Source organism: Hyperolius riggenbachi, chromosome 1 (assembly GCF_040937935.1).
Source record: "Hyperolius riggenbachi isolate aHypRig1 chromosome 1, aHypRig1.pri, whole genome shotgun sequence".
Classification (NCBI taxonomy): Eukaryota; Metazoa; Chordata; class Amphibia; order Anura; family Hyperoliidae; genus Hyperolius; species Hyperolius riggenbachi.
The window spans coordinates 366337417-366364547 of record NC_090646.1 but is presented as its reverse complement, the minus strand read 5'-3'; the positions used below and the strand labels follow the sequence as shown (position 1 = coordinate 366364547).

Here is a 27131-nt window from a genome sequence, read left to right as displayed (position 1 = left end):
TGCCCAAAACAGTATTGTGTAGGTCCCCTTTGTGCCCCCAACACAGCTCTGAATCCTTCAGTCATTGACTGAACCAAATTCTTGAATTTCCTGTGGTGTGTGGCACCAGGATGTTATCAGCAGATCTTAAGATTTAGGGCTCTTTCACACCAGAGCCCTCTTTTGGCGTTTTAACGCAAAGTCTGTACTTTGCGTTAACCAAGGTGAAAGGAAAGTCCATAGACTTTCATTTTACCTTTCACTCCCGACGCTGCGTTTCGATGCGTTGCGGTACGACGCATCCCGACGCATTTTATCGTCGGGAATCGGCGCTTTCCCCTTTGGGTAAATTAACTACTACCGCCGCTACTCAGCGTCGCACCGCAGATTCCCGACGACACGCTGCAATGCCTGCAGGAGCCGTTCTCCTGCACGTTTTGAGTGTGTAACCGGCCTTAAGTTGCAAGGTGGGGCCTCTGTGGTCTGGACTTGGTTTTTCTCCCATTTATCTTTCAGAACATAAACTGTTAAAATCATTGCCCCTCCTTCACCCAGGAAACCCAAAATAACATCAAACGATCCTTTACATAAATGTTTGGATTTTCTTCCTAAAGCACGCCTGAACTTAGAGGGATGTAGAGGCTGACGTATTGATTTCCTTTTAAATAATGCAGATTGCCTGGCAATCCTCCTGCGGATCCTCTGCATCTAATGCCTAGTACATACGTTGCAATTTTTTTTCAGGTTGACAGTTGAATCGATTTCCAACAGGTCTGATCTGATTTCCGATCGTTTTTTCTGATCAATTTTGTTTAGAAGTGATTGGAAAATCGATCAGAAAAAGATCGTTCATCAGATCGGATCTGTCAAAAGTAATTGATGCAACCATCAATCTGATAGAAAATTGCATTGTGTGTACTAGGCATAAAACTCTTAGCCATAGACTCTCTAAACAAGCACGGAGATCAGATGTTTCTAACTGAAGTCTGACTGGACTAGCTGCTGCATTAGGTATTTCAGGTGTGTGATTTAGGCACTACTGCAGAGATCAGCAGCGCTGCCAGGCAACTGGTATTGTATAAAATTATATAAATATGACAGCCTCTATCGCTTACAGTTCAGGTGTACTTTAAGACGGCCAGCTACAGTCACTATTTCAACATCAGTATAGCAGTTATTGGTTGACTAGGGATTTAAGATTTTGGGTCTCCCAGATCCAAATCCAAACCCATTTAGACCGACTTGTCCAGAGAGGAGATTTCAATGTCTATTCAGTCACAGTACTAGACATGTACATACTCATAACTTAATTGACACAAACACATACAGGTACCAACACATTTGCTGTGGGAGCTAAAGTTAAAACGAAACTATACGTGTTTTACAGAAACTGGTACAAGTGTCCACATTCTTCTTAGGCCTGCCTAGAAATACCTAACCAAATATTTCTCTTATCAGATAGAACAGGAAACCAGATCTTCCAAAAGCACACTTTGTGGCAAAGTCAATCAAGGATCTGTGTTTTATTGCAAATGCTTCAGCAGAATTAGTGTGAATGGCAACAAGGTCACGTACTTCAGTTAATACAGTCAGGGGGGCCTTTTGGCTCCAGACCTGGAAAGGATATTCAATCTAGACTCTGCGGTATCTCATTCAAAGTGAACCTTCATTTGCCTCCGATTTGGATGTGGTACGGAAATTTTCTTTACAGACATACAGCAGTTTTCCTGACAATATGTGCCAGTTAAAACTATATTTCTAGATGAGGTTTTGAATCTTCCTTGCAGATCCAGGGGGTTGTTTCACCAGGATAAAAAGAATGTCAGTTAAAGCGGATCCGAGATGAAAAACTATAACAAGTAACTTGTCTATATATCTTATCTAAAGTTTAGATAGTTTAGTTTAGATTAGATAGATTACACAGCAAATGTAGCTGCAAACAGCTTCAATATAATATGATTATTTCTTCCTGTGATACAATGACAGCAGCCATGTTGTTTGTAAACATAACACACAGGCACAGGCAACTTATCTGCATCTTCAGCACTCAGCCTGTGAATGGAACCTAATTCCTCCTCCCCTCTGCCTCTGAAATCTCTGGCTAGTAATACCTCCCCTTCCTCCTGCCCAGACTGAGCTCCAATGAGCCCTTGCTACTGTCTGAAAATGCCAAGGCTCTCTGAAAAACTGTGGGCGAGGCTTGTTTCGTTTATAGGGAATTAGAGTATTAAAACAAAAACAAAAAGTATTTGGCTTGAGGAATGCCCTATAAACAATAGGAAAGAAACAGAATTATGCAATGAGTAAAAGTTCATCTCGGATCCACTTTAATCCATCCCCTGCACTTGGAAGCATTGCTTGGTGAAATTTGTCTTCTTAGAACAGAAGGAAACTTGCAATAATTCAGCTATAAATGAACATTTGTGGTTACCCACAATGCACCACTACTGAATCTGCAAATTATCTTTTTTCGCCCCTGTAAGCCAGGCAAGCATCCAAAACCGCTGGTGTATAGCAAGCCTATAGCTTTAAATATTAAACAGCCACATTAACCCCACATGTAGACAGCCTGTTTCGGATTTTTGGTCTTCATCAGTACATTGATACGTTGATTTCAAAACACATATTGGGAAAAATCACTTGGTTTAGCGCGCTGACTCTCCCTCCCGTCCTATGCAGTAAACATTTTCCAGTGTTTAGAGCAGTGAAAAGCCATGCTAAGCTTCCAGGCAAACAGTATGTTACAATAGGTTAAAACAAAAGCTAAGCTTGCAATTTAGATCATGTTTCATGATTCCACTTCTCTAACCATCCATCTTCTCAGGCTTGAAGGTGTTCTATTTAAAGGAAACAATTCTTCTTTTCTCATTCTACAAACCTGTATTATTTATTTTTATGAGTTTAAAATTAACTAATTGTAAAAAATAAAAATAAAAACGTAAAAATAACAATGCAATCATTCATTGTGTATTTATTTTGTTTTGTGCCTTTCATGCATCTCCTAAAGCTGGATCCATACAATACAATTTTTCGTCCGATTTACATGCCTGATTGTTTCCAGCATGTCTGATCTAAGGATCGATCAATTGTATGAGCGATTTTATGACCAATTTCCATAGAAACGAACGGATATCGGTCATAAAATCGCTCAAAAATTGGTCGATTCTCAGATCGGACATGCTGGAAATAATCGATCAAGCAGGTAAATCGGCTGAAAAATTGTATGGTGTGGATCCAGCATATGGCTTCACTATTAGTGGTAGCTGAGTCTCTGGCTTCATACCTTTCAATCAGTCCTCACCAATCCCAAACACTAACCTCAGCTAATAACCTCTCCTCTCTGGTCACTATGGGTAACCTCCCTTCTCAGGTCCATAAATGTAACCTCCTCTCTCCGATTCCTAACACTAACCTAAGCTCTCCTATACCTCACACTAACATCCTCTCTCCGATCCCTGAGGCAGAGAACACACTAAGCAGAATTACATGCGTTTTCCCCATAGCGGAAAATGCATGCGATTCTGCTAAGTGTATACCCTGCCTAACACTAACCCTCTCTCTCCGATGCCAGGCTAACCTACCTTCTTCGATGGCTGCTTGACACTGATGGTCCCCTCTTCTCTGCCGAACACTAACATTCCCAGCTTCTGTTAGATCAGCCAACCATCTGTTAGGTCAACAAGCTAACACATACAGTTGTGTTCAAAATTATTCAACCCCCATTGAAATTGAGTGTTTTGGCCAGTTTGACATTGGTTTTGATCATTTCAGTCATCTTGTTTACAATTAAATCAAAGAGGCACTTGTAAGTCAGACAAATATAACATAACATTTGTAATGAAATAACCACAAATGTCTTTTCTGTGCTCACATCATTATCAGTTTTATTCAACCCCCAAGTGACATTCATTCTTAGTACTTAGTACAACATCCTTTTCCAGTTATTAAAGCTTTTAAATGTGAAGCTTAGCTTGACACAAGTGTCTTGCAGCAATATACGGGTAACTTAGCCCATTCTTCATGGGCAAAAGCCTTCAGTTCAGTCACATTCTTAGGCTTGCGCGCTGCAACTGCTTTCTTTAAGTCCCACCAGAGGTTCTCAATCGGATTTAAGTCTGGTGACTGCGATGGCCACTCCAAAATGTTCCAGCCTTCAATCTGCAACCATGCTCTAGTGGACTTGGAGGTATGCTTGGGATCATTGTCCTGTTGAAAGGTCCGTCTCCCAAGGCTCAGGTTTGGGACGGACTGCATCACATTTTCATCCAATATCTCCTGGTACTGAAGAGAATTCATGGTCACTTGCACCCGCTGAAGCGTCCCTGTACCTGCAGAAGCAAAACAGTCCCAAAGCATGATTGACCCTTCGCCACGCTTCACAGTAGGCAAGGTGTTCTTTTCTTCATAGGCCTTGTTCTTCCTCCTCCAAACATAGCGTTGATCCATGGGCCCAAACAGTTCTAATTTTGTTTCATTAGTCCACAGAACACTATCCCAAAACGTTTGTGGTTTGTCCACATGACTTTTGGCATACTGCAGTCGACTCTACTTATTCTTTGGAGACAGCAAGGGGGTGCGCCTGGGAGTTCTGGCATGGAGGCCTTCATTATGCAGTGTGCGCCTTATTGTCTGAGCTAAAAATTCAGTACCCGCATCTGACAAATCTTTTTTCAGTTCCTCAGCAGTCACACGGGGACTTTTCTCCACTTTGTGCTTCAGATAGCGCACAGCAGTCAAAGTCAGCATCTTCTTTCTGCCACGAACAGTGCCCTTTGCCTTGAATTTGCGAATGATGCTTCCTATGGTGTCTCTTGGTATGTTTAACATCTTTGCAATCTTATAGCCATTGCCCTTCCTGTGGAGAGAAATCAACTCTTCTCTTGTCTTCCTGGACCATTCTCTTGACTTCACCATGTTTGTAAACACACCAGTAAATGTCTAGAAAGAACTGAGTATTACAGTCATTTTAAATCTGCCTAATTGGTGCTTATTATGCTTGATTGCTGCTCGTTAACATCCACAAATGTTAAACACTTGAATGAACCTCTGTTCTTAAAGGCTCATACACACATCAGACAATAGTCTTTGGAAAATGAAGATCACAGACCAATCTTACCACCCTTCATGTAGTATGAGAGCCATACCTTCACAGTCTTTTCTATGGAGCTGAACTCCCCATCAGAAAAAAAATCTTTGCAAGATGCTGCACACACAGATGCTGTACAGACACAAAAGATCAGTTTTTTTTGTGTTTAGGGATGCGCAGCCTTTCCCCCCCACCTTTCCTTAACAAAAGATCAGTTATCTGCAAAAGATTTGTTCCTGCCAAAGATCTGTTCCTGCAAATTGCATTCATAGTCTATGAGATCTGCAGATCATCATACACACCTTGTTTAACTGACATTCATCTGCAGATCAGACAATCATCTGCAGATCTGAAAATCCATCCTGGTGGATCTGATCTGCAGATGAATGTCTGTTAAACAAGGTGTGTATGATGATCTGCAGATATCATAGACTATGAATGCATTTTGCAGGAACATATCTTTTGCAGGAACAGATCTTTTGCAGATACTGATCTTTTGAATGTCTACAGCATCTTTGTGTGCAGCATCTTGCAAAGATTTCTGTCTGATGGGGAGTTCAGCTCCATAGAATAGACTGTGTAGGTATGGCTCTCATACTGCATGGAAGGGGGTAAAATTGGTCTGTGATCTTTCATTTTCCAAAGACTATGGTCTGATGTGTGTATGAGCCTTAAGAGTGGTAGTCTTTAAGGGGTTGAATAATTGTGTCCATGAAGAAATCGCAAAAAAAAATTGAATACTGTATTACAAACACAATTGATGTCATTTGAGTTGCATTTGGTTCTTTAAATAGTCCTTGTAAGATTTCATTCTGAACACAATTACAAATGTACACTAAATTCCCTAAAACCCTTTACAGCATTGGGGGTTGAATAATTTTGAACACAACTGTAAGTACCAAGTAAAAAAAATCAGTTTTTTTCGCATTTAACCTAATATATATAAAATGGAAAATTAAGTCCTGTATATTCCACTCAACAACAAAGATTTCACATTTTGATATTCTTCCTATGTCAACGGTTGTATATAAACACATTTCGCCATCCTGACGTAGTTGTGCACCAGTCAGTTACGTTTGTTCTAATTCATGGTGACTCACCTCTGTAAAAATAACTTCTTGTTAACAAATCTTTGCTTGTGCAGATGACTGCACTGAATCTCTCCCCGTGAATCATGAGAAACAAATTGCCTATGTCAGCCTGTTCCGTATTAGTCAAAATAGTTTGCCTGTAATGCTAGCAGCAGACATGAAAATAACTGCCTTGTACTTGATGACGAAATTGTACTCTTGATTTCAAGAAGGTGATAAGGCTTGCAACACTTTCTAAGGCGTGTTTGAATACTGACTATGTGTAATACAGTAATAATTGGCTGTCATCAAAAACTTCTTTCTTAAAAAGAATTCGGAAGTAAACACCCTTCCACAAGTTTTTTTTTTTTTTTTTTTACAGCATATTTGATTTATAATAAATGTAAGTATTTTATTGGGCATCTGTCTTTTAACAGCTAAAAGCCATGTTTGGCCATCTGATACATGCTATTTATATACTGGCCAGCTATAGTATTAGCTTATGGTTATGGTAGAATGAATGGTTACATTTAGGAGCCTTAGGGCTCAGCCACACTATAAGCGCTTTTCTGAGCACATGTGATTGATTAGCCTTTCTTAGCGCTTTTTAAAAATTGATCCCATTCACTTTCATTAAAATCGTGGTAAAAATCGTGACGATTTTTACATGATTTTTACCCGATTTTAATGAGTGAATGGGAGTAATTTTTAAAAAGCGCTCAGAAAGCACTAATCCATCACAATGTGCTCAGAAAAGCGCTTAAAGTGTGGCTGAGCACTCAAAGGAAACCAGAGCTGAACGGATTTAAAAGTTTTATATATACCTAGTGCTTCCTCCAGCCCCATGTGCACGGATCACTCCCACGCCGCCGTCCTCAGCCTTCTCCCTCTTCGGTACTGGGTTCCGTAACTTCCTCCAGTAGCAGCCAGTGTGCACAAGAGGAAGTGCGCTCTTTACGTATTTCTCTGCCAGAGAGATACGTAGAGGGAACACTTCTTTTGCGCAGACTGGCTGCGACTGGCTAAAGTTATGGGACCCGGTACCGAAGAGGGAGAAGACTGGGAGCGATCCATGCGCATGGGGCTGGAGGAAGCCCTAGGTATGTATAAAACTTTTAAATCCAATCGGCTCTGGTATACTTCAAGGCCTGTACATGGAACTTTGACGCACAGGGCTTTTTGGCGCAGGGTGAGCCGAATGACTACTGCTGCCGTACGAATTCGCGGTGGATGCAACTCGCATTGAGAAGTAATTCGGGGTCCAGCAATCGCCGCTATAGTCGCGTCAAGCTTTGGCTTCGCCCGTACATATGCCAGATTAACACAGTAGTGACACCAAGAGCCAAATATAGTGTAGTATGTACTGGTAGTTGAAATGAAGTATGATCGAGTAATAAGCTATACTCACAAAGCCGGATTACCTCAAAGGCAACCACTGTATAGCCAGGTGGGGAGATTAGACCTGACCCCACTCAGGGTTAAGAAGTCGCTCTCCGTAGATGAGGAAAAAAAGGGAGCAACACCCCTCCACCAGGGGTGGACTTGATTTATCGTAGCATGGATACAGAGGTGCCAAAAGGATAAAAGTATCTAAAAAGTTAACACTTGAGGAGGCAGTGGTGGACTCACCACCTCCAAGCAGTTACAAACATTTCCAGTGTGTTTGTCAAATACATCAAGTTTATTTACATTCTCCGGGGACAATGCAGCGCGTTTTGCAGGTTTGATCCCGCTTCATCAGGCAATAACAACGGAGCAATAGCATATGTGGTCAGTGGAAGAGCCAGGCACCTGTTTGTCAGAGGTGCCTGGCTCTTCTACTGACCACATATGCTATTGCTTCGTTGTTGCCTGTTGAAGCAGGATCAAACCTGCAAAACGCGTTGCACTGTCCCCCAGAGTATGTAAATAAACTTGTTGTATTTGACAAACACACTGGAAATGTTTGTGTCTGGTTGGAGGAGGTGAGTCCACCACTGCCTCCTCATGTTTTAAACTTTTTAGATACTTTTATCCATTTTGCGGCTCTGTATCCATACTACGCTATATGCTAGATTAAAGTTGACTGAGGTGGCCAAGAACTACCGCTTCTTCAGATAATCCGGTGTGTGAACAGCAGTCGCCGTCCAGCCAGCCAGCCTTGTTCTCCCTGCCCGAAGTCAGATCTGCACCACTCTATTATCCCTCCGTCCCCCACATTGCCACAGAACTTGTCGTCCGCCTCAGCCTAAAGATATCACTTGATGGATCGGACGATATCAATCTAGCATGTGTACGGGCCTTTAAGCTACATGCACACTAACAAAACTGTTGCCATTGTTTGTTGATGGCAATTGTTGTGTGAGGCAGGTTAGGTGATTGAGCGCCTGAATGAAACTGGTAATTGGGCGCTTCTGCAGGTGAACAGCTCAGACTGAATGAAGTGAGAATTTTAAGTGTACAATTGCTGGGTTTTGGAATAATCCTATTTTGATTCATCTGTGGTGTCTGAAAAACCATAGCAGTTGTCACACTGAAGCAGAAAGGTATTTTGTAGTAGGAATAAATACAAATAGATTGTGTACCAATTATTTGTGTTAATGTCATTTTGAGAGTTGGGGCCGAGGTGGCCAATATTGACCGGACCCGATATCTTCTGACACATTTGAGAGCAATCATCCAGGTAGATCCATCCTGGCATTGTTGTTACTCTGTGACATTGCTCGTGTCCTGTTCCGTTGGTCTTACTTCCCCAAGGCACAGAACATTTATAGTTGCAGCTACTAGGGCATGCTCTATAGGCAGTAGCAGTGTTAGGTAGGCCTGCACGATTTTAGGAAAAAATTGAATCACAATTTTTCTTTCTGTCAAATGATTTTTTTCACAACTTTCTTCAAATCTAGCTTTAGCATTACATTTACAGTGTACAGTAACATTTACAAACATGCATTTATAGAAAATGACATCCTACTATCACATTGATAGTATGATGTCATTTTCTGTCATGTTTATACATTTTACTGCATTGTGAATTTATCCAAACAAATAGCAGCTATTAATAAATGCAAAGCTGAGTACCACAGCAGATCCTGGGCAGTGGTGGTGATCCAAGTTGTTTGCTTGACAGTATAGTGGAGAGACAACAGATCCTGGGCAGTGAGCATATGTACAGTACACTGTGTGACCACGGAGACAGGGTGCAGTGTACAGAACAGGAGTGCCTGCTGTGCGGATCCTTCTCATCCACAAACACCATGCTGGCCGCATTACACTACTCACTACCGCTGTGACTCCTTCCGGACGGAAGGAGGAAGCATGCCGCGGGGGCCAACACAAACATTTTTACGCATGGAACGTTTAAAATGGTACATGTAAAAAGCCTGCATGCATAAAATTGTATGCATGAGAAAATCGCCACTTTGACGATTAGGAAATAGTCTTGCCGCAAATCGCGATATCGATTTTAAAACGATCTATCGTGCAGCCCTAGTGTTAGGTAGTGTTGCCCAAAGGCTCCAACTGAATAAGTCCAGGCTTACTGAACTTGGAAGAGATGAGATTCGAACTTTGGTCCCCTATGTCTGGGGGGAAAACCCCTAACAAGTACACTATCCAACCACTGCCTAGAGGCTAGTGACATGTCTGTACAGCGTGGGCCCTGTACTGTCCCCAAAGGGATTGAGTCCTGATCCCTGCAAGAGGGCTTTAATACCCAGGCATGTGAACATCACAATCATGTCCATTTTGTGTGAAATTGATCACATATTGACCTTATATTTTTTTTGTTCATGTTCATTAAATAACGGTGAGTCTGGGATTTCAATTTCATTTTTATTTTCCTAATGTATGTTTTGTGAATTAAAATGTTTTGATTGCTCAATTGTTTTGGTTAGATGGGATAGGCTGCATAGCTGTCCTGTGTATACTACTACTCCTTGAAACAGAGACCTATGGAGGTTCCCAACTTGTCCTTGTAAGAAATCCAGATTCCTGGCTGCAGTGCTACCCTCTACACCTAACGCTTTGAGTCATCTCCTGGAACATTCATGCAGGCCAGGAATGTGAAAGGAGATTCAGGTACGCAATCTATTTGCAGATATTTGCTCCAGTTGAGTGATTGAGAAAATAGGTTAACATGTGGGTCAGCATTACAGCCAGGAATCTGGGATATTTTAAATGGAGGTAAAGATGGCAGCCAGCATACCTTTCTAAAGCAAGGTTTACTGTAAGGTTAAAGGAAACCAGAGACTACATAAAATAAAAGTTTTATACATACCTGGTGCTTCCTCCAGCTCCATCCGCACGGATCACTCCCATGCCGCCATCCTCAGTCTTCTCCCTCCTCGGTACCAGGTCCTGTAATTTGTCAGTCGCGGCCAGTCTGTGCAAGAGACGTGTGCCCTCTACGTATCTCTCCAGCGGCTGTCAGAGAGATACGTTGAGAGCGCACTTCCTCTTGCACAGACTGGCCGCGACTGAAGTTACGGAACCCAGTATTGGAGCTGGAGAAGACTGAGGACGGCGGCATGGCCGTGTGGATGGGGCTGGAGGAAGCCTCAAGTATGTATAAAACTTTTATGGTATCTCTTCTCTGGTACACTTTTTTTAAATGGACTAGGATATTCTGTGGGAGTTCCCATTGACTAGGAATTTGTAATAATTTGAATAGCCTCGGGATATTGGCTGATTTTATTTGTATAGTTTTGTTTTTTTTTTGCACTTTCCCTGGTAGCAGAGAGATAATATAAATAATCATCTTCTACAACCATTATGCTAAGGCTGAGTATCCTTTTTTATTGATAAGATCCGACAGGACGGATCTTGCTTCCGCCGATTCCCTGCTCGCTCCCCGCGAGGGGACAATGGCAGGGAATCGAGCAGAAGATGAGCGGGTAATCAAATCCGGCGAGCGGGGACGCGGAAGAGGCGATCCGGCGGCTAATCGAGTCGCCGGATCGCTACAACATCCCATAGTGTAGACGGGGCTTAAAAGTTTGGATTGTATTAAAAATAATAAAATCCTCTATTGGGTGTCAAGGATTTGCAAACTTTACCTTGATTAACCAGCTCAATTAGGCCAGCTTTTATTGAACAAGTCCTTTATGTTGGTGCATGTGTAGGAGTACAAATAGGTTGAGGCTAATTCATTAACCTGCTAACCTTTCAACAACCCCTACTAAGGTCTAATGTTAGGCAGCCAAGGGTTTACAAATCCTTTCCCCGGTAAAAAAACAAACAAAATCCCTGTAATTTTTAAGCTACAACTGATTACCTCAGGCCTGCAGATATTAGGCATATTGCATGTGTATTATTGACAGTGATTGGGTTCATCCAAGCCCTTTAAACTGCTGAGCATTTGCAGGTTGCTGGAAGAATGTAGTGATGTAGGACAGTGTTTCTCAACATTTTATTGGCATGTACCCCTTTTAAAACTCTGTACTCACCAAGTACCCCCTAGTATAGTAAACATTATCACAAGTACCCCTTGACAAATATACATTTAATCGTAGTACATGATAATTGGTTCTAAACAATTTTCAAGCATTTACTATTGCTTTTAATTAGCTAAAACACTAATTTGGTGTTTAAGATTTATAATTTTCTAAAACTCCAAATTTGTTATTCTTGGTTAATTATATCAAGCCAGAGTACCCCCTGGAACCATCAGAAGTACCCCCTGGGGTACGTGTACCACACGTTGAGAACCTAGGCATAAGTACTGCCTAAGGGCTCTTTCACATCAGAGCTTGCGTTGGAGAAAGCTCAAAGCATACGTTTTGTTGTATGCGTTTTAATGCGTTTTGATATGCGTTGCACTGCAGTGAGTGTGCGTTTTTAATCCGTTTTCAATGCGTTACAGCACATAGGAAAACGCAGGTAATTTTTTTTTCTTTTAGTTTTTAACTTTCTACATTGTTCCTCTGTTGCATTCTGGGACTGATTGCCTGCGTTAACAGATTAAAAACGCGCATAGTGTGCGTTTTACATTGACTAACATTGTAACGCATAAAGCTAGCGTCGGCCGAAAAACTGCGCCTGGGTGCAGTGTAACGCAACGCACAAAAAGGCTGTGTTATATGTGAAAGCTAAAATGAAAGTCTATGGACTTTCATTTCACCTTGGGTAACGCAAACTTTACCCGTTGCGTTGAAACGCAGAAAATCTGCCCTAATGTGAAAGAGCCCTTACCCATCCTTGCACATTTAAGCAGCACCCCCCACCCCCTCCATGTTGACAAATTCAGCAGATTTGAAGTGACCTTGCTTCAGCAATGGGCAGCTACAGCCACCAATTCAGATGTTGTTATATGTGTGGTATTTCATTACCTTGAAATCTAAGTTACATGCTTATTGCAATATTTTTAGCGTATGACCATGGAACTTGAATCTGTGCTGTATGGTTTAATGGCAGAATACAGCTGACCTTAGCATGTAAAGTCATCCTGTGGGTAATGAGGACTGAAGATAAATTGACCAACACAGTAGACCATTTGAATATTTGATCTGATTGATCTACACGCTATGTAGCCTAAAATGCAAATAAGATTGTCAGACAAGCAGATCGAATGTCTGCGCCTCCTGGGCACTTATTCCTAGTGATTAATGCACATAGCGATCAGTTACTGTCTCTGTATGCTGTCAGTTTCAACTGATTGGCTTGTAAAAGGAGCATTAACGAAAGACTTCAGTGTTTTAACCCTGTTTGTAGCAAGCTATGCCAGCTATGTTTATTGTTCAAACCAGGAGTTTTTAAAGAGACACTGAAGCGAAAAAAAATATGATATAATGATTTCTATGTGTAGTGCAGCTAGGAAATGAAACATTAGGAGCAGAAATATAAGTCTAATATTGTTTCCAGTACAGGAAGAGTTAAAGGGGCACTATGGCGAAAAATTGTACAATTTGAAATATGTGCAAACATAAAGAAATAAGAAGTGTTTTTTTTTTTTTCCGGAGTAAAATGAGCCATAAATGACTTTTCTCCTATGTTGCTGTCACCTACAGTAGTTAGTAGAAATCTGACAGAAGCAACAGGTTTTGGACTAGCCCATCTCTTCACGGGGGTATTGTCAAGGATTTATTTATTTTCAAAAGCACTTAGTGAATGACAGATGCTCCATCCAACTGCCCAAAAACTGTGTAGGGAGCAGGGAAGCTGGCCAGCATCATAGTTTAAATCCTTTTTAGGGAATATCTGTATAAAGAACAAAAGCCTCGCTGAGAATCCCCTATGAAGAGATGGACTAGTCCAAAACCTGTCACTTCTGTCAGATTTCTACTACCTACTGTAAGTGACAGCAACATAGGAGAAAAGTAATTTACGGCTCATTTTACTCTGAAAAAAATATACTACTTTGCACATATTTTAAATGTTGCAATTTTTCACCATAGTGCCCCTTTAAGAAACTCCAGTTGTTATCTATGCAAAAAAAAGAGCCATTGAGATCCACGCGACTTTCAAAGTCACAAAGAGCTGAAACTTGTAATCTCAAGTGTCTGTATTGTTGTTTTTTTTTCCTGCAGAGAACAGTTCAAAATTCTCTAGCCTGCCCTGTAAAATCATTTGGAAAGCTGAGTAGTTTGTAAACTGCAAATATTAGAGAATTATGCAATATTATGAAAAAAAACAATATACTGTAACTGAAAATAAAAATATATTTTCTTTCCTACTAATGTTCTAGTAATTATCCGTACTTCACATACAATTCATTATAATATATATATATCATTTTTTTTTTTTTTTTGCTTCAGTGTCTCTTTAATCTGGGGTACACTATGTTTCAGAGTGTGTGAAAATACACAGAAAAAACCCTCTTCTTCTTTTCATTATCTTTTATTTAACTTGAGCAGTTACTCAAATTATAAATGTAGGCAAGAAACCAAAGAAGTATTTGTGGTATTTGCAACTTTGCCACTAACTTCAAGTTGGTCACAGATCTGCCAATCAATTGCTCATAGTTGTCAGCATGTCACTGCTACCGGTCATTGTCAATATCTGCTTGTTGATGGTATTTGCACATCATTGATGGCTGTTTATAAAATCTGCTAGTTATTGATGTTTACTGTTTGTAACATCTGTGTGTCTTTTGATATCTGTCTATTCTTGGTAATATCTGCAAATCACTGGAAATGGCTTGCTGTTAGCCTTTTGCTGTCAGGGCAGAGACACGCTGCAGAGTGCTTTGCGATCCTTTATCTTTTTGACGAGTACAAAATTGCAGCAGATTTTAACATGATTTAAATGTTTGTGTGTTTTATACAAAGGAAAATGTATCAAAGTGTTCTGCAGTGTCTCTACCCTCAGTGAAATCTGTCGGTGACATTGGGCATATGTAGCATGTGTGCAGTAGTAGTCCCTTGTCCACCAATCTCCAGTCACAGGGAAGTCTCTGCCCCTCCTACAAGCTCTGTTAAAAGAACACTACTACAAAGTAGGGACATACAATGGGGGGGGGGGGGGGGGGAATATAAAGCTGAGAAACATTTTGGAGAGCTAGAAAGCTTGGGGACACCATGGTGGTACTAGAAGGCTGGGATACTGAAGGGAATTAACCCTCCTGGCGGTCTATTAGAAACTGCCAGGGGGCAGCGCAGCACTATTTTATTTTTTTTTAAATCATGTAGCGAGCCTAGGGCTCGCTACATGATAGCCGCTGTACAGCGGCATCCCCCCGCCCGCTTCGATCGCCTCCGGCGATCTTTGATCAGCAAATCCCATTCCCGGATTTCCTAAAGGGGCGGGATGACGTCATGGACGTCGTGACGTCTAAGGGAGTTCCGATCCACCCCTCAGCACTGCCTGGCACTGATTGGCCAGGCAGCGCACGGGGTCTGGGGGGGGCGCAGCGATCAGCGGCAATTCAGCGCGGAGCGGCGGCGATAAGAATGCACACGCAGCTAGCAAAGTGCTAGCTGCGTGTTGCAAAAAAAAAAAAAGTAAGCAAATCGGCCCAGCAGGGCCTGAGAAATCCTCCTGCGTGGCATAGCCCGAGCTCAGCTCGGGCTTACCGCCAGGAAGGCTATAAAGCTGTGATACAGTATGGAGGAGCTATAACGCTGCAGTGCTACTGGGGACACAGCATGTATTGTAATACCTGTATTCACACTAGATGGTAGTCTGATATGAGCAAGAATAGCCATTTCAGGCTACAACAATATACCCAGAGTACATAGCTTTAGAAATTGTGGAGTTGGCTGCTTGCAATGCAAAAGTCCTGTGACAGTCACAAGTCTGGCATAACAAGAATACAAATAGTGTCAGGTAAATCTGTTTATAGGCAATTCATATGACCTAGTTGGTTTCCGGAGTTGTGCTTTGTGTTTGTTTCTTGAACGGTTGTTTAATACTGGCATTCATTTATACTCGTGTTTTCATCTTGGCAGTATAACAGTATAAATAATGCCCCTTTCATGACTAAAAACTATAACTGAACTTTCATTTGCATTCTAAGCATACAGTGCAGAGCAGAATAGAAAAAGGAATATCCTTAAGCAGCGTAGCGGCTCTGTTCTGACAGTCTTTCAGAATAACATTTCTAATCTCTGCAGTGAAATGCTATGCTTCTCTCTGGGTCTGCTCTATTCAAGAGATGACAAATGACGTTAACAGCCTTGATGCCTGTGCAGCTTCTCATCTTTCTTATTAATATTGGCCTGGAAAGCCTAATTAGGATTCTTTATGTGTATCTCCTTTTCTTGTTGTGACATCCTCCCTCAGCATGAATATGCCGCTTCTGAGATCACCTTTCAGCATTCTGGATTATCCTGCATGGTGCTTGACAGATTGACAACAATATCCATTGATGTGTCATCAGTCGGAGCACTATTTTCTTTATTTCTATAGGATCAAAGATTGTGCTCACAATTAGAATCTAAGAACCATGAAAAGAACAGTTTTGCAATGAACCTTTTGCTTCTTGGCTGCTGAAGTTCCCTTTTTGTTGCTCTGCTTGAAGATTTCTTTTTTTATGTTCATGTCCTCTCATTGGTCATTATTGGCAGGCCTGTTAGTCTAGGCTAGGGTACATATGTTACGGCCAGAACCCAAAGTGTGGCCACTTCGCGTTCTGGCCAGCCACTTCGGGTTCTGGCGGCCAATGTGCGAAGTGGCCGCAGTGCAGCGGCCAATGTTAGAAATGTAATGATTACACTTATTTTACGGCCGTCTCGCTGCGGCCAAATGTATTAAAAGTTGCTTAATTTAATTAAATATAGCCGGCGGCAATGTGATAGATGAAGCCGCCGGCTTTCGCACTGCCTCCTCCTCCTCTCCCCTCCCCCCCCCCGCCTCTCTCTTCTCCCTGCCTTCCATACAATACGGAGCCGCCGGGAGAGTCGTTCGTCGCAGCAGGAGAGCAGAGCGGGGAGGCTGCAGACATTGCTTCTGCCAGCACCCGCTCTGCAGGAATGGCAGAATTCCCCTGCCGCGACGAACGACTCTAGGGGACACGCGTGTCCCCGCCCGGCTGCTCCGTATGTCGTATAGGAGGCAGGGAGAGGAGGGAGGGGGGGAGGAGGAGAGGAGGAGGAGGAGGCAGTGCGAAAGCCGGCGGCTTCATCTATCACATTGCCGCCGGCTATATTTAATTAAATTAAGCAACTTTTAATGCATGTGGCCGCAGCGAGATGGACGTAAAATAAGTGTAAACATTACATTTCTAACATTGGCCGCTGCGCTGCGGCCACTTCGCACATTGGCCGCCTAGAACCCGAAGTGGCTGGCCAGAACGCGAAGTGGCCACACTTCGGGTTCTGGCCGTAACATATATACCCTTCAGAATGGCAAGGGCAAGTAGACATTCCAACTTTGCTTTTCATATACCGCAGACGGGCTGATTGGTGCATGTAAACTGTTTTCCTTTGTGAGTGCGTGTTTTTAAAGATATTTTAATATGTCAATTGGTTAAACAAAAATTATTGAAAAACAAAACGTAGGCATCAAATTCCTCTAACAACCAGACTGGTGGATTTCTCAGCAGTCATCCTGCCTGAGTGCAAGATGGTCATTTCCAAGTGAAATATTCCTGAGACTGTCACTTGGTATATTTGTATTCAGTGTTTTTGTATAATTTCATGGGGCAATAGAGGAAAAGTCAGATCGCATGTGGTTCTATGTGTCTATGTATAGCAAGATTAGGTTTGAAAACCGATGTTACTGTGAAAAAATACTCTGGAGTTAAGCACTTTTTGTCATAATCAGCAATTTCCTACAGATCAATCTAATTCTGAGTGATTGAATGTATCCTATTTTATCACATTTTGTGCAAAATGTGAACAGTTATGAAGACTGTCCCGGGATTTCTCAGCCTGACTATGGAGGAGGAGTTCCAGTCAGATATGACTTTATTGCTTGAGATCAGCTATCATTTGCACTCAGGATACTTGGACTGGATGAAACTGCCAACATTGGCCATTCTGATTGACCATCTGCTGCAAGAACAATGTTGAACTATCAGATCAGAAACGCTTTTACTTCTGGAAACCTAATCCAGTCTGATTTTTTTTTTTGTGTCAGTTAAGGTTATATCAAACCAATGCTATTTGGCGGCAAATGGAGAAACTCCACAGCGCACCACCAGATTATGTTTATTTGCAGAGTCAGTTGGCTCTGTATCAGCAAGCAGTATCTTTGTATTACTGTATCTATGGGCCTGTCTGCAGATAGTTGGCAGAGTATAAGTGCTTGTCAACCTACTGTGTGAAGATCAAGGTTACATGTCTATGGCTAGAAGCTACATATAGTTACTATTATTTACTAACACCGACCTCTTCCCCAGTGCTGTACAGTGTATGTAGTCTTGTCACTGAACTATCCCTCAGTGGAGTTCACAATCTAATCCTTACCATATTTCTATGTCCAACATAGTCTAGAGACACATTTTTAGGGGACAACAAGTTATCTATATGTTTTTGTGATGTGGGAGGAAAACAGAATGCACATGACATGCAATATGTCCTGGAGGTGGAGTGGATAGTAGAAGAAAAGAGAAAATAAAAAATAAGCAAGATGTTAAAGTATCAGCATAAAACTGTAGAAGTATTGGAGCCAAATAGCATTCATGGATATGGTATGGCCCTGTTAATGGTGTCTAAACCAACATAGATCAGCAGCCTATCTGAGCCCATCACTTCAAACAATCTTCAAGGTGTACAAAACGGTACTGCCAAAAGGATGTTTAATGGTTAGGTATTGTAGAATTTGGAACTTCACCTGTCAAACAAACTGATTATATTATAACAAACCTAGAATGTGCAAATTGCTGGCTATTCAGTTTTAAAGCTCTTGACATGAGTTAAAGTTGTTCTGGCAGAACACATTATGGATGAAATTTGCACTGTGTGAAATCAATTCAATATTTCTTTAACCTTAGTATTATTGAAGCATATGAAGTCTAAAGTACCTCAGTGCAATAAGTTAGCCGGTGCAGGATAAGCCGGTATAATCAAAGAATGTTAGGCAACAGTACCTGTTCTTGTAGTTTTCCAACCTCAATAAAGGTATTCACAGCGCAAACAAATATCTTGCTGTAATCCCGACATCCATGCGGATAGCCTGCGGCTTGGTTAGCAGCACGGCTCCGCTCCACGAGCTCTGTATACGATCCAGCTGGACGGACTCCCCGGTCATGTGATCTGCACTACTTCCGGCTTCCGCTCCCTGTGCGTTCCACACTGTTCTCTCACAGCCAGTGAGGGCGTACGCCGTTCCTTGACTGTAGAGAGAATAAGGGAGACAGAGCCTGACCAAGGCGAGAGCCGAAACTCGAGTTGGGTAGTGGAGGCTACATTTTACATGCAAATAAACAAAAAACTTTTTAGTAAGTGGATCTCCGCGTGCGGTCAATTTATTCTACAGTGTGCACTATCGTCTCCCTTATTTTCTCTACAGTCAAGGAACGGCGTACGCCTCACTGGCTGTGAGAGACCAGTGTGGAACTCACAGGGAGCAGAAACCGGAAGTAGTGCAGATCACATGACCAGGGAGTCCGTCCAGCTGGATCGTATACAGAGCTCGTAGAGTGGAGCCGTGCTGCTAACCAAGCTGCAGGCTATCTGCATGGATGTCGGGATTACAGCAAGATATTGCTGTGAATACCTTTGTTGAGGTGGGAAAACTACAGGAACAGGTACTGTTGCTTAACATTCTTTGATTATACCGGCTTATCCTGCACCGACTAACTTATTGCGCTGAGGCTACTTTAGACTTTTCATTACCAATTTGGGCTTTGAAGCCAGCCCGCCTCCAGCAGCATTCAAATATCCATACTTGCGCTGCTATAGTGTTGTACTATTATTGAAGCATAGCTGTACATTATGCAACAATACCATCCAGAAAATTGCTTATAATCTAACTTCAAAAATGTAGCTTATACAGAAATACACATAGTTCAGTTGACAATCCTTCTGTGCAGTCTTAGAAAAAAAATGGAATTGAGAATGCATTGCAGACAAACTATATCTCCTAGGGTTTAACATCTAATATTGTTGATAAACAGTTCTACAAGATGCACTTTAGAATCCAAATAATGAAAATGTAAGTATTGCTTATATTTTAGCCTGGGTTCCAAGCTCACTACCTACTCGTGGTGGGACCTGGGTAATGTCAACTAAAAGTTGCCTGTTAAGGTGAAGTATGGTGGGGACTTTGTGGTCCCCAAGCCGCTATAGTGGCCATAAGGGCCTGATAGGAACCCTGAGCACAATGGGTACAGTGGGTAAAGCTAAGACTGTGTGGAGTTGCTAGTCTCCCATTAGAAGCCACCTTAGGTTGGCGGATGAAGGGACTCTGGTTAAATGCAGCAAATACTGGGGTAACTCGGGGTTAACCAAAAATTAACATCACAGCCACAAATCGATCTGAATAGAAAGTCTTCACTGATGCCCTATGGGAGTTAAAGGAACAGAGAGAGATATTTTACCCTGTTTGACCAGTCTGATAGCTGATCCATTCTTTCCAGATCTCATTGTTTTTATCTAGATTGTCTTCATATTGTGAAAGACCTCACCTGTAAACCCTGTACACAGGATAAATAAATGCACCCCTAATGATTGTTGCTTGATAGATAGGTTTACGCTATTTTTTCACCCTTTCTTCTTACATAACCTTTATTTTAGGGTGCCATTTTGGGGCAAAGCAGTGCGGAAAGCTCAATGTAGAGGGAAAGAGGTATGACAGGCAACACATGAGTGAGTGGCATTCAGACTCAAGCTGGCCTGTTCAAGCAAACCCTTTGGAGATAGAGGCAGCTTTTTTTAATTTATTTATTTTTTTAAGTTTCACTTATACATTTGTTGATCTAGATTGTAGAAAGTTTGTTTGACAGCAGAGTTGGAGGCATTCTGGCTTTTGGTGCCATGTTGTGAAGGCACTGTACGGCCTTGTTCACATTAGGTGCGCTGAGAAACGTGTAAAAGCGCATTTAAAAAAATTGTGCAGCTTCAGTGCGTTGCGCTGCACTTTTTTAAGCCCGTTTTTCTTATTGTACCAGTTGTCAATAAAGCTTTGTTTTCATATGTAAATGTATTTTATTTTCCGATTAGGGGTAAGAAACGCATGCGCTTCTATGAGCTAAAAAAGCAGACCCATTCACTTGCATTGATGTGCGCTTTACAGCTCAACGCACAGAAATGCATGCAACACTGCATTTTTGTAACACTGCTCAGCACAGCGCATAGATGTTAACGAGGCACATTTAATTACATGGGAAAATAAATACCTTGCAGAACGCACAGGGCAATGCGCTGTGAAAAGCGCACAGAAGGCCTTAAAGGGACACTTAAGCCAGAAAAAAAAATGAGTTTTACTCACCTGGGGCTTCTACCAGCCCCCTGCAGCAGTTCTGTGCCCTCGCAGCCACTCACTAATCCTCTGGTCCCCCGCAGCCAGCTAGTTTCATTTTTGCCGACAGGCCCGTCAGGACTGGCCATGCGTAGCTTTTTCCGCATTCCCGACTGTAATTAGCGCTATCGCGGGCCGCAACGCGTACAAAAATACGCGTTGCCGCATATCTATGCGTTCGTAATGCGGCAACGCGTATTTTTGTACGCGTTGCAGTCCGCAATAGCGCTAATTACAGTCAGGAATGCGGAAAAAGCTACGCGTGGCCAGTCCTGACGGGCCTGTCGGCAAAAACGAAACTAGCTGGCAGCGGAGGACCAGAGGATTAGTGAGTGGCTGCGAGGGCACAGGACTGCTGCAGGGGGCTGGTAGAAGCCCCAGGTGAGTAAAACTCATTTTTTTTTTCTGGCTTAAGGTTCACTTTAAGTTTCAGGGTACTATTAGGGTACAGTTGGAAAACGTCCTCTGAGAGCATGACCCTTTTTCTTCATGCTTGCTGGGCATGTAGCATCTGAAGGTGCTTGATCCTACTATGGGATGATGTGGATGGGATGAAAGATGGGTACATGATTTATAAGTGTTTCTCAAACCTGTCCTCTGAGTCCACCAACAATGTGTGCGTTGTGGAACTCCACATAGGTGGTTAATACACACAGTGGAAACATTAATTACCTGTGCGTACTAGATGTTACCTGCAAAAGAAACACTCTTGGTGACCTTTAGGACTAGCTGTATGTGCCTGCCAGCCCACCAAATTCAGACTAAAGTTGCAAGTCTGTGACTGCTTTGGGAAACACTGTCCTAAAGTAAGAACACTGAATACATGCTGGCTTATCCGCAAATAAAATATGTCCATTATTCCAGCTATTTCATGGCAACCATTTTCTCACATGAGTTAATGGTTGATTAGCTTAGTAGGGGCAATTCCACTGCAAAAAACTTTTATCATTTTATGCTAGTCTGTTATGAAAACTTTTACTGGAATTTTAAAGATAAATGTTGAAAAAAGTTAACCAAAGCAATGTCACCAATATAATGCTTCAAGCCACGCATCAGCTGTTACTTCGGCTCCTATCCAAGAATGTGGGCTTTAACGGACTCCTCACTCTTTCTACTCAACTCATTTTGCACCCTTAGACAACCATATGTTTATCTACCGTATTGTGGCGGAACAGTATCTTTATACTAGAAGAGACCAGGCTACCTTCTTAAGAATCCTATAGAAACCTAATTTATAAGTCACAACATATTGTTTGAAGAGAACATATTTAAACTCGAAAGCCACTAACTAAACAAACATGGGACAGGTTAATTTTATTTTTAACTTAGGGAAATTATTTCTTCTCACACCTCAGGATGTGTTCCGTAAATCTATATTTGTAAGTCAAATTCTACTTATAGTTGCACCTTCTCTTTTTCAGTTTTGCCTGCAGTTGTCACTATGGGGGCAGGTGTTTTTCAGGAACTATAGATTACATCTAAGCATTATGTACGACATTGATAGACCACCCACAACCAAACACCAGCAGTGGGATTACTAGGACCTAGCATGTTTTTACAATTAAAGGGAACCTAAACTGAGAGGAATATGGATGTTTCCTTTTAAACAATACCAATTGCCTGACAACCCTGCTGATCTCTAATGCTTCATACACACTTGAGATAAAAGTCTTTAGAAAAGGCGAGATCACAGACCAATTTTACCCCCTTCCATGTAGTATGAGAGCCATACCTACACAGTCTATTCTATGGAGCTGCAATCCCCATCAGATAAAATCTTTGCAAGATGTTGCACACACAGATGCTGTACACACTCAAAAGATCATTATCTGCAAAAGATCCGTTCCTGCAAAATGCATTCATAGTCTATGATATATGCAGATCCTTATACACACCTTGTTTAACAGACAATCATCTGCAGATCAGATGCACCAGGATGGATTTTCAGATCTGCAGATGATTGCCAGATATGCAGATGAAGTCTGTTAAACAAGGTGTGTATAAGGTTCTGCAGATCTCATAGACTATGAATGCATTTTGCAGGAATGGATCTTTTGCAGGAACAGATCTTTTGCAGATAATGATCTTTTGAGTGTGTACGGGCATCTTTGTGTGCAGCATCTTGCAAAGATTGTATCTGATGGGGAGTGCAGCTCCATAGAATAGACTGTGTAGAGTATGGCTCTCATACTACATGGAAGGGGGTAAAATTGGTCTGTGATCTTGCCTTTTCCAAAGACTTTTATCTCAAGTGTGTATGAAGCATTAGGCTGCAGCAGTGGCTGAATCACACACCTGAAACAAGCATGCAGCTAATCCAGTCTGACTTCAGTCAGAGTACCTGATCTGCATGCTTGTTGAGGGGCTGTGGCTGAAAGTATTAAGCCTAGTACACACATGCAATTTTGATTGACCAATCATTGGTCAATTTTACCACCTCCATGTAGTATGAGGGTTTACCTATACAACCTGTTCATAGAATTGAAAATCTGTTGGCCCTCATACTACATGGAGGTGGTAAAATTGACCACTGATTGGTCAATCAAAATTGCATGTGCGTACTAGGCTTTAGAGACACAGGATCAGCAGGAGAGTCAGGCAACTGGTATTGTTTTAAAGGAAAAATCCATATCCTTCTCAGTTTAGGTTCCCTTTAAAGAGCCCAGGTCAAAGCTTTGGTCGAATGAAGAACTGTCACATACACAATCTATATTTGAACAATATTTTGATCTAAATATGACCTATTTTTTTAAGATTAAAAATGGCTTATTTTTATTGAACCATACTTCAGAGCTATTAAAACAGCTCAGTCTATGCACACTTGAAGTTATTGTAAATAGAAAATAAACCCTGCAACATTCTTGTGTTGTTCTATTGTTGCTCTTATTCACAAACTAATGTCAGCGTGCACCAAGGATGCTTTGAAAATATTCTAGTCACTTGAGAGACCGTGTGGTGTGTGTGTACCTGCCTTGATGCCTTTGTGTAAAGGTATTGCCTGAAAGGAAAGAAGAGGAATGTGCATTGCAAAAAAAAAAAAAAAAAAAAATGCTTTTATTCTTTGGTAAACCGCATCATGTAAATAGTGGCTCAAGTAAAGTTGGCCAGCAATATTTTATTAAAACGAACAATCTTTAGCAAATGTCATAATTTGAGTCTAATCTGTATGAATTCAATTCTGTGCTTTAGAATTACTGAATAGGAGTAGGCTGTTTTCAAGCTGCTACTAAATGGATATATTATTTACAGCCTATTAATACATTTTTCTTGCATTTCTTCTCTTTCAGTTTGCAATTTTATGTCCCATGAAAAATGCTTAAAGCATGTGAAGACACTGTGTGGTTGTATGGCTCCAAGTATAGTACGGGTATGTAAGCTTCATTTTTCTTTTTTGGGTTAATCTACAACTTAGAACTTTTTTTTTTTTTTTGCATATTTATACACTGTCCCCTGAAAATGCTTACAGGTCGGCACCATGCAGTGTTCTAATCACAGCACAGGACTAGGAAAACGTTTGTGTCTGGAATTTGGCTAAAGTGGGTCTGAATGGACTATATATTGAACTGATCAGCCTCCACAGTAATTTAACAAAGGCCTCTGAAGTACTGTTCTTTTTTTTTTTGTATTCTTAAAGTGAACCTGAACTGAAAATAAAAAGTCAAAATAACCATACACAGGTCATACTTGCCTCCTGTGTAGTCTACTCATCAACCTCTTTCTCCTCTCTCCCATTCCATTTGTCCACTGTGATCATTGGAATTCTCTGTCCTCCATTTTAAAAATGGCTATTACACCATAACAGCTTCCTGGTCAGCACACTGTTAAACTGTAATATCACCCACTTGAGCCATATGGAAACATGGACATTACCTTGCACATTCAGTTGTAATTGTAACTGACAGCTGCTGATATATAACTGACAGCAACTGATACAAAATCTTGTCAGAACTGGAAGGGATCACTGTAAGAAGAAAATGGTGAGCTTCTGAGAGGAACTGATGGTGACGTTAGTATGTAATATTCATTTGCAGCTATGTTATGTGTAAATGTTTAAATAATTTTACTCGCTTCAGGTTCCCTTTAAAGAACAAGCGACACCCATGCTAACCTAGAAATAAAATCCACATATACAAGTAGATAAATACTACTTCTACTTACATAACAGATGCATTGTGCTATCCACGTAATGATTCCTGTGAATTTTATAAAGGAAAAGCAGAAAATTCTATTCTAGGCAGTGGCCAGCTTGCCAAGCTAATGCTGACATCATATCCTCCCTGACTCTTGTTTTACCCCCTCCCTTCTCTTGCTCATTGTGTATTCATTAGCTGCCCTCCTCCCAGAGTCTTCAGGCACTCCCACTGAGGTGTATACTAGCAACTTCACTGTCTTTTTTTGTTTACCCATCCAATCACTGAGTCTTATCAGCCTTGCTTGTAAACACAAGTAATCAGAGGGAGTTTCTGATAAGCAGCAAGGCAGGGAAATAAATAGAAGAGGAGGAATATATTATAGATAAAAAGAACTCCCAGCATTCAACTCTTTGGCACTAGGGCCAGTGCTCATAAAGTATGTGATAACTCCAAACCATAACAGCAGAAAAAGTTTTGCAAGTTTTGAATGCAGGATTAGCATCTTTATCACTTAATACACTCAGACCAGTTACTGTTGAAATTTTGATTTTTATAGTGACAATACCGCTTTTAAGGCGGCCATACATCTATTGAATTTGTAGGCCAATTGACCACCCGACCTGATAATTTTATAATAATCCGATAATAATCCGAACATTTGTATAGCGCTTTTCTCCTGTCTGACTCAAAGCGCTCAAGAGCTGCAGCCACTGGGACGCGCTCAAGAGGCCACCCTGCAGTGTTAGGGAGTCTTGCCTTGAACTCCTTACTGAATAGGTACTTGACCTAGCCAGGATTCGAACCCTGGTCTCCCATGTCAAAGGCAGAGCCCTTAACCAGTACATTATCCAGCAACTACTTATAGAATCGGATTAAAATTATAGCCAATAATTTACACTTTCAAATAATTATCCAGTTCTGAAACTGCACATTCTTTAAATTCAGCCATGTATTATCAATAGTAATTAAAAAAAAACCATTTCAGATTTGCTGATGTGCTTGGGATTTTTGTCCCATTTCATGACTCAGTTTTAGACAAAACTTTAGCACTGAAACTGGTTGTACTTATGGCCTCACATATGACTCTAGGATATTTTGGAATTCAATGTAGTGAATGCTCAACTAGACTGCAAGGTGCTTGGGTCTGCTAAACAAGTCTGAATCTGTGTGTGTGTGTGTGTGTGTGTGTGTGTGTGTGTGTGTTAGGGAATGACTAGTAGGAACAGATTTAAGAGATATGATTGGGACGTTTATGACACACTGCAGTGTGACTCTAGAGCGTATTGTTCTGCTACGCGCCATGCCCCTGGAAGCCACTCCTGTCGTGCTCTGTGCGTCATGCATCCTCCCTGCTCCATAGTAACAGATGCTTTGCGAGCCTCTAGGTTAGGTTACTGGTTGGTCCGTAGAGAACTCGGCCCTAAATGTGTGTGATGCCAAAGTGGCTGAGTACTTAATTTCTGATTCCATATGCAAATGCACCCCAGGCTAAAGCTATGCACACTCACTACATTAAACTTGGCCAAGGCAGCCAGTAAGGATTGGTGTACGGGTGCTTTCTGAAGTTGCCCACATGCTGGATCTCTAGCAGTGCCTGACTTACCCCCGAGCACATTGTTCTCATACTCCTCCTACCAGCCGGAAGCTGCTCTGTCATGCGCCTCATGTCATCCATCCCCTCCATAGCAACTTCTGTATACAACTTGGGGTCACACTGTCAGTTCCTGCGTGCAACAGTGCTTGTACATGCATATCCTATATAATAAACCCTCTCTGTGATCTCCTGTCCTTGTGGAGCGAGGCTTGCATGCAGCGGATGACGGGCAGGAGGGGAAGGGGGTTGTGAGGGAGGCCTAGAGCCAGTTATTGTAACGGGCTTAGGTCTGCTAATGAAGTATTCACGTTACCAGTAGTTTACTATAAGCTTTCTCTCTCATAACTAGGGTTGATCGTTCAGATTTGGAAAAGTGTACAGTGACGGGAAGGTCAACTTACCGGTTTCACTGCCCTCCATGTCATGTTCCAGCTTACATATACTGCCTTACT

General features: G+C 41.7%; 1 protein-coding gene across 1 annotated transcript in view; it reads left to right on the top strand.

The window, feature by feature from the left end:
- Positions 1 to 27131, top strand: part of DGKQ (diacylglycerol kinase theta) — a 225499-nt gene that overhangs the window by 41763 nt on the left and 156605 nt on the right. The window contains exon 2 of the mRNA XM_068234259.1: positions 24240 to 24319. Within this exon, the coding sequence (XP_068090360.1) occupies positions 24240 to 24319 (80 nt within the window). The remainder of the gene's footprint in view (positions 1 to 24239; positions 24320 to 27131) is intronic.